Source organism: Nicotiana tabacum, chromosome 14, assembly GCF_000715075.1.
Source record: "Nicotiana tabacum cultivar K326 chromosome 14, ASM71507v2, whole genome shotgun sequence".
Classification (NCBI taxonomy): Eukaryota; Viridiplantae; Streptophyta; class Magnoliopsida; order Solanales; family Solanaceae; genus Nicotiana; species Nicotiana tabacum.
This window is the reverse complement of record NC_134093.1, coordinates 113,047,038-113,055,237: the sequence shown is the minus strand read 5'-3', so window position 1 is coordinate 113,055,237 and position 8,200 is coordinate 113,047,038. Positions and strand designations below refer to the sequence as shown.

Genomic DNA, 8,200 nt, shown 5'->3' with positions numbered 1-8,200 from the left:
ATTCATGGGGTGAGATTTGAGCTCACGTTGCTTGATGTTTTAAACAAGGATCAATATTAACACTATACTTCTTCTGGTGTTTTTAAAAGACCTATTCAGACAACTATTGATTTCTCATTCAGAACATAAAAGGGCAGCCCGGTGCAAAAAGCATCCCGCATTTATGCAGGGTTCGGGGAAGAGCCGCACCCTAAGGGGCGTGAAGTAGACAGCCTACCCTAATGTGCAAGTATTATTGGCTGCTTCCACAGTTCGAACCTGTGACCTAGGTCACACGGAGACAACTTTACCGTTGGGTTCCCCTTCATCCTCAATCAGAACATGTTAGTCGGAAAAAACAAATCATATATTTGAGCATATGATTACAGGTTTACTCCATAGTAAAACCAAATACTTACATGCACAATCTTGTAAGTGTACTTCAGAGCAAAACAACACATATATTTGAGCATAAGATCACTTATATGCTCACAAATTTATACAACCATATCAACTAATTAGTCACTGAGATATCTTTTGATAGTGACGACAAAGGGAAACTCCGGTGGCTCGCCTACTTTAGGCAAAAATCAAATACCTGCCTCTATACCATGTGACTTTAAAGTAAATGGAAGCTTATTTTCCAATGGAGTAAATGGCAGGTAACTGAGCCGCTCGGTTCCCTTCACTGACTGCAAACAAGCTAGGTGTCCATTCGACTGGTTATTGAACCTCGGCAGCTCACTTACTGGTGTGATTGCCTCCTGTTCTTTGGGCACTGGAGCACCAGACATATCCTAGTTACACACAAAAAAGATTTAATTCCAGTATTAGAAATCCGTTGCCGTTTTCGTACATGTAAATGATATCAAAGAATTGTGATCACAGTAGTGGTGTGGATGTCATACTTACCAGGAAATTGAGTTCTTGATTGTCAGCACCAAGATATATCTCAATCAGCTTGCGCAAATCAGCTAAAGTTGAACCTTTAACAACCTTTAGTGTGGTGATTAACTCAGGATTTTCCTTTAACGACGCAGCTTCCCATTTCACATGCACTTCCAGATCAGCAGCGCCTATGCTTTCAAATGTCGGGTTGAAGTTCTCCTTTGAATCATTATGACATTTTCTTAAAGGTGAATCCTCTCCAATTTCCTTAACTGGAGGTGATTTCGATTGAGCGCCTTTAACTTTCTTTTCTGCAGGAAACGGTGTTCTACACTGCTGAGAAAGTTCTCTAGAATTTCCACAAAGTTTGAATATATTCTGAATTAGCTCTTTTCTCGACGGGGCTGCATCACTAGAAAGATCATCAGAACATATTGTCTTTTCCTCAATAACCTCTTTTTGCACCTCCTCAACATGAGGATTCTCTTTGTCCCCCTCACTAACGTCGCTTTCATCTTCTTCTTCATCCTCGAACACAGTGTACAAACACGATTTGTTGGTAAAATGTTGCAATAAGATAGAAGGATCTTCAACTTCTCTTGGATTATAGACCACTGTGTCCCGCTTTCCTGAGTCCATGTCAATAGATCTGTCCAAGTCCATAGATTTCACCATTCCTGCGTCTTCAGAGTAAATATCCAGCAGCGTTTTCGCGAAACTATTCTCCTCCTCCACTTCTGTCGATCTGTTGTCATCAACCCTTGAATGCCAAAGCTCAGCCTCAATCTCCTCCAAGCGCCTCCTGAGCATTTCAAACTCTTGTTGCTGTTCGAACATTCTTTCTTCCATCTTCCTCCTTTCCATCTCTACAAATTCATTTGCCGTTTTCTGACATTGTTGTATCTTCTTTTCGAATTCATGTTTCAACATCAGAGTTCGCTCGTTAACTTTAACAATGATATCCTCATCAGTTTTCTCCACTCCCCCTTGTACTACTGCTAATTCATGCTTAGACCTTAGTGTAGCAATTTCTTCTTCTTTCTTCATAATCTTTCTCTTTGCTTCATTACACTCTTTCTCTTTGAGTTTGTTCTCCATTTGCAGCTTGCAAATGAACTGATCCATAGCTGCAATTCTCGACACCAGAACAACTGCGGATGAGGAATCTTCTGCGCCTTTCTCTTTCAACGGCGTATGAGGGCCACGGACAATACATTTCGCTTTGGCTCCATACTCTAGAGTAGAGATGGTTTTGTGGAGCTCTTTAGGATCCGGGCTCGCACACAGTATCATGAGAATTTTGGCCTTGTCATCCTCAAAAGAATCCTACATCAAATATAGTTGAATCAGCTTCTTACAACGATTATTATAACTTTAAAAACCTAACTGCCAAACTATATGTAGCATACACGAGATATAGCTGTAAAGACGGAATGACCATAGTTAACTTGCTATCTCTGAACGGCACATGAAAATTACCATTAGCAGAAATTAACTTAAATAGCTGGAGAATGTGTATATTATGTATAATTAATGTATAATATATGTATATTGGCTAAATAACGTAAATATTTCTGGCCAAGCGGTCAAATGTGTAACTTCCCCAAAGGCCTTTTAACGCATTTGGCACATAGGCCGAAAATAATTACAACCGCTAGCCAAATATATGCCGATTATATATTATATATACTACAACAACAACCCAATATAATCACACTAGTGGGGTATGGGAAGGGTAGCTTGTACGCAGACCTTACCCCTACCTTGGGGTAGAGAGGCTGTTTCCAATAGACCCTCGGCTCCCTCCCTCCAAGAACTCCCCACCTTGCTCTTGGGGTGACTCGAACTCACAATCTCTTGGTTGGAAGTGGAGGGTGCTCACCACTAGAGCAATCCACTCTTATCAACCTAACTAACAATATAGTAAAAATATCGAATAAAGTTTAATATTAAAGGTATTGCAATATATTTAAAGATGTTAAGATATATATACTATTTATTAATATACAAAAAATATATGCTTTCCGGCTATTACTTTGGAGGGCGGCTATACAACGTAGATTTCCCTTTTAATGGACTCAACTACATCAAATAGTTGAATCAACTTCTTCCAACGACTAGTATAACTTTCAAAAGGTTACTGCCAAACTATCGATGGTATACACGAGATATACCTGTAAGAGCATGGTTAACTTGCTGTCTCGGAATGGCACATGAGAATCACCATTAGCAATGGACTCGACCACCCTTTTCAGAGCAATGTTACCCTGATTTATTTTTCCAGTCTGCAAAATTTGATTGTCAATTACCAGTAGGAGACATTTAGAATTAATGTTAGTAGGACATCTAATAGCAAACTTAAAAGAAGTGAGTTAAGTAAAAGAAAATGAAACCTTACCTGCATTTTTGCTTCTAGGCCAGTTTGACCAGCTTGTTCTATATTCTCAGAACCAGCCATGTCGACAAGCATTAGTCGACCTCCTACTGTTGGAACATCAAGAATTATCTGCAAACAACATTTAGCTTCCTTCAGAAAAGATGAATAGAGGAGAGTAAATGAACTTCTTTCCATTTAGACGTCGTTAAACAAATTTTTAGAATTGATACCAAGCAGTGGCTGCGAGAACTCCGCTCATTGCACAAAGTGCTTTTCACTATTCTTCTCTTCTCCACTTTTTGGATCTCCTTTGATATCTTTATAGCCTCATTACCAGAAATAAAAGTTGCATTTTTGGCCTTTTTACCGATAACTTCAAGTCTCACCTGCAAAGGTAAAAACACAATGACAACATTATACAGAGACTTATAAAGGGTACAAGAAGATCTAGTCACTCTTTTATTCACTCCCTCTTAAGGTACAACACATCTCCTTCTTGTAACAGCAATGTCGCTTAGGCGAAAATATGTACCACAAAACTAGGCAAAGAACTATAAATGATTGGCAATTCAAGAAATTAAGTGAAGTACTATAAAGCATTAGCATTCTGTATTTAATAACAACAGCAACATCCATTTAAAGTCAGGTATATATATGTAACGCGAAAACGCATAGTCAATTTACATGAGGAGAAGATATTATACTCGACAACTACAACAACAACAAACCCAATGTAATCCTACAAGTGGAGTTTGGGGAGGGTAATATGTACGCAGACCTTATCCCTTCCTTGTGAAGGTACGGAGAAGATATTATACTCAAGTGAGAAAATGTCACAAAAAGATAAAAGATCAAATATCTGTATAGCATAATTTATAGATGACAAATGAGAATCAATATTAACAGAAAAATAATAGGAGAAGATAAATTGATTCAGGCTGATCATTGTCCAAGTAGTCCACTCTATAAAAAATAGTGAAACTTGAGAATTTCAAGCATAATTCAGGCTATAAATTGATTCAGGCTGATCATTGTTCAAAATGCTGAATTTCGATAAAAATTTAAGTTTTCAAATTAACTGGCAATAAATTTCTCTTTTTCTTCTAAACATAATAATATGTGTGATAGCACAAATCTACATTACAGAATAAGAAATATCTCCTAAAACATAAAAAAATTATGAATTACTTCCTGAGCCGAGCGTCTATTGGAAACAACGTCTAGCTGAGCGTCTAGGGGTAAGGTGTGCGTACACACTACCCTCCCAAGACCCCACAATGTGGGATAATACTGGGTATGTTGTTGTACTTCCTTAGCTCCATTTTATATGGCAAACTTTCTCATTTAGTCTATCCTAAAAAAATGATACATTTCTATATCTAAAAATAATTTAACTTTAAGCTTCCAAGTTTATACTTAATAACATAATTCTATAACCACACAAACGTTTATGGTCACTTTTAGACCACAAGTTTCAAGAGTATTTTTTTTTCTTATATTTCGTGCTCAGACAAATGCGGTCACATAAAATGGAACAGAGGGGAGTACTTAAAATCAGTGGCGTAGATAACATTGACGGTACGGGTTGGCCGAACCCGGCCACTTTGGTCCAAACTCTGGTCTTACGAAATTCATTTAATATGTAAAAATTAAATGTGGACCACATTATCTTAAAAGTGCTATAATTTTGAACCCATAAACTTCAAATCCTAGTTTCGCCTCAAATCCTAGTTCCGCCTCTGGTTAAAATAACCACATTTGCAAAAATCAGTGCATCAATTAAATATAATCAGAAGAAAATTCAAATATTTACCTTAGAAGCATTGCCCTTAGACCAACCAAAACCAAATCCTCCACCATTATTAGTAGATAACAAATCATATAATTCCTCATTATATATCTCCAAAACAGTAACTTGCACAAAAATCCCAACACCATTTTCATCATTTTCTTCATTTCCATCACCCAATATATCTCTTAACGACTTATATACAATTCCAGGCTGTTTATTACTTCCAAACATAGTATAACTTTTTCCAGCACCCGTCGGTCCATACATCATAATTGTACATTTCTCTCCTAATTTAACTCCATTAATTCTCGACTGCACGAATTTCTTGTAAAAATCATCAAGATCTTCTTCTTCAGATAATGACACACCATCTAGACTAAAATCTCTGTATCCATTGTCGGTTTTAACTCTTAACGACTCGCGATCAGGATTAATATGTAATAAAGATATCGCCTTTTCTTTATTTTTATCTGAACAATAATCGCGAATTCGGCCTATTACTTCTATTGGGTGCTCTGCTGCTGGCCCTTCTTTTACTGCTGTGGTGAAATTTAAACGGTGCTTTGATTGAGGTGTTCTTGAATTGGGTATTTGGGTTTGATTTAATCTTGAAAATGGAGTTGGGGTTCTCTGGTTTTTCGAAGAAGGCGTTGGCGCCATTAGAGATGTAAAAATAGCTTGAATTCAAGAAGGAAAATTCAAGATTCGGCTTTGTTTTTCTTCTGAGAATTGAGAATTTTGTCTGAGCTGAAAATAGAAGAGGGGAAAAGGAGAGAGAGAAGAGAGAGAATGAATTGAAAGAACAAAAGTTTGTATCTTTTGATGTTTTTTGAAGTTGAATAAAAGTGGAAGTTAACGTTAGATTTTGTAACGGCTAGTTTTAATATGTTGTGAACTTTAACTTCTTGTGATGTAATAATGTGTGGGTCACGCCAATCTATTAAATGGGGCCAGCCTAATGTTTAATTTCTTTTTATTTTTTATTATTTTCACAACACAAGAAAAAGAGAGTACTTAATTTTGATTGGATAGTACTTCCTCCGTCCATTCTACATTAAGATGTTTAACTAGGCATATAATTTAATAGATAAAGAAAGATTTTTAAATTTCATGGTCTTAAATATATTATGATATTTTTGTGACTATAAAATTATAACGTTACAAGAAAAATTGGAAATTTTAAATTATAGTAAATTATTATTAAATATAGAAAGGTATTATACTTTTTGGGATAAATTAAAAAAAAGTTATATTAAATTACAGGATTGGTAGTTTTGTAATTTTAAATATGCATTTTAAGCCTCTATATTATATTTAATACATGCATTTCATCATCCTCGACAAAGTAACAAATCAAGACACTTATTATTTATTGAGTGATCATCTCCGGCTTGTTGATTGGATTTATTTTTCTCAAGTTAAACTCATGAATAATCAATGTGCACATAAGCTAGTCCGGATACTATATTATTAAAAATAAAAAGAAGTTAAGCACGTGAATGCATTTTCTAAAATAATAAGATTTAGTAAGATTTGAACTATGTACCTCCGTTCAATACCACATTGAAGTCAATAGTCATATTTTACTTAAACAATTAAACAATTAGAAAGAAATGACTCTTTTATCTAATTAACTATTATGTTTTATAATACTTAAACTATATATAGAGTGCATATTAGTTGTTTTTTTCAGGACTATGGATGTATTGTAATTCAAGAAATTGACGAGAGAGAAAAAATAATAATAAGTGAAGTGTTTGAAAATCTACTAATATTTGTATTAGAGAGCTCAGGTAGGAAATACAAATGTTAATGAGTGACAATCATTTACATTATCTATCTTTTCTTATAAATCTAGCTCATCCTCCAACTTTGGATAATCAATAATTTATTAGGGATTTGTTGTAAAATCTACCCCTAATTTTAATACCTTTTTGGTATTATATGCATTAAGTATATGGTTATAAAGTTCTCACTTTTCTGTATTCAATTTTATACATAATTAGTTTTTGAGTTCTGTTTACTATCAATATAAAGACTTATACGACCAAATTTTGTTTCTCAAGTCTTTTTATTTTGCTAATTTCTACTTTTTTTCAATGCCATTAACTCATATACTTGATTTCTATTCTTTATTTTTTCTCATATAAAAAAATAAGATCCATTTGGTCATACGCAAGTAACATAGATTTTAAAAGAGAAAAAAATATCAGGATATCATAAAAAAAATATAAGAATGATAATTTATAGGTTAAAATATCGCATTAAAAATTCAATTGAGATGGGAAGAGAATGTCTATTTTTCAAAGCTGGAAGAGTTAAAGCAAAATTCGGGAATCTCTATTACTTTAATCCTTCTTTTAAAATTTTGCAGCAATGCTTACTTTGGTTAAACTTTTTCATTAATTAAGTACATGGAATAAAATTCAATTAATTACCAGAAAAAAATTAAGTACATTGGAGTAACATTGAGTAAGAGAAAGTACACTTTCACTGCTCTAGTATAAGTCAAAACGAATAATGCAACTTAATGTTAAACAAAAACGGAGAAGAGGAGAGCAGAAATTGGATTTATAAGTTGAACTCCCAAATGTGATTTATATGTCGCAATTCGCAAATACGATTTATAAGTCGAATTCCTCAAATGAGATTTATAAGTCACAATCAATACATGCGCTTTACAAGTAAGAGACCAAAACAATCGGACTTTTCCAAAGTATTTATCCTTAGAAGAGGGAGGGCGTGTTAGAGCCACAGGGTTAAGCTCCCACAAGGATTGATAATAAGCATATAAGAGGTAGGCTAGTTCCCCCAAAGTGGATGATTGCTCCTCTTTGGCAATCTATCATGGCGGAGCCCTTTTTGATGATTTTAGAGGGGGGATATCCTTTTCTAGACCGGCCAGTATCCGCACAGGTGCTTTTGACTTGACCGACCTTTGTTTGTAGAGTCTCTTTCAGTTAAGGTCTTGAGCCATTTGATTTGGAAAAATCGGCCATAGTGATCCGGGAGTCCCGTATGGAAGGGCTCTCGCTTAACGAATCAAAGGTACGCCGGGGATAACACGCTAATGACATGCACTCGCCGCGTGACCCATTGGTCCTAAGCAATGTCGTGCACGAAGCGACGTCCGGGAACAACAAAGAGAGAGGGCTCATAGCCCC

General features: G+C 35.4%; 1 protein-coding gene across 1 annotated transcript; it reads right to left on the bottom strand.

Annotated features, from left to right (window-relative positions):
- Positions 1-330: 330 nt before the first annotated feature.
- LOC107773795 (kinesin-like protein KIN-10A) lies at positions 331-5,862 on the bottom strand. The gene is made up of 6 exons (XM_075229893.1): positions 5,058-5,862; positions 3,475-3,630; positions 3,266-3,373; positions 3,042-3,152; positions 892-2,193; positions 331-776 (listed from the first exon to the last, which is right to left on the bottom strand). Exons 1-6 carry the CDS (start codon positions 5,694-5,696, stop codon positions 570-572), a joined length of 2,523 nt encoding a protein of 840 aa, XP_075085994.1. The 5' UTR covers positions 5,697-5,862; the 3' UTR covers positions 331-569.
- Positions 5,863-8,200: the final 2,338 nt, after the last annotated feature.

Coding starts and splice junctions, on each gene's coding strand:
- LOC107773795 (XM_075229893.1), bottom strand. CDS start 5,696: ATGGCGCCAACGCCTTCTTCGAAAAACCAGAGAACCCCAACTCCATTT. Junction 3,374..3,474: donor GTTCTCGCAGCCACTGCTTG/GTATCAATTCTA, acceptor TGTTGTTTGCAG/ATAATTCTTGATGTTCCAAC. Junction 777..891: donor ATCAAGAACTCAATTTCCTG/GTAAGTATGACA, acceptor GTGTGTAACTAG/GATATGTCTGGTGCTCCAGT.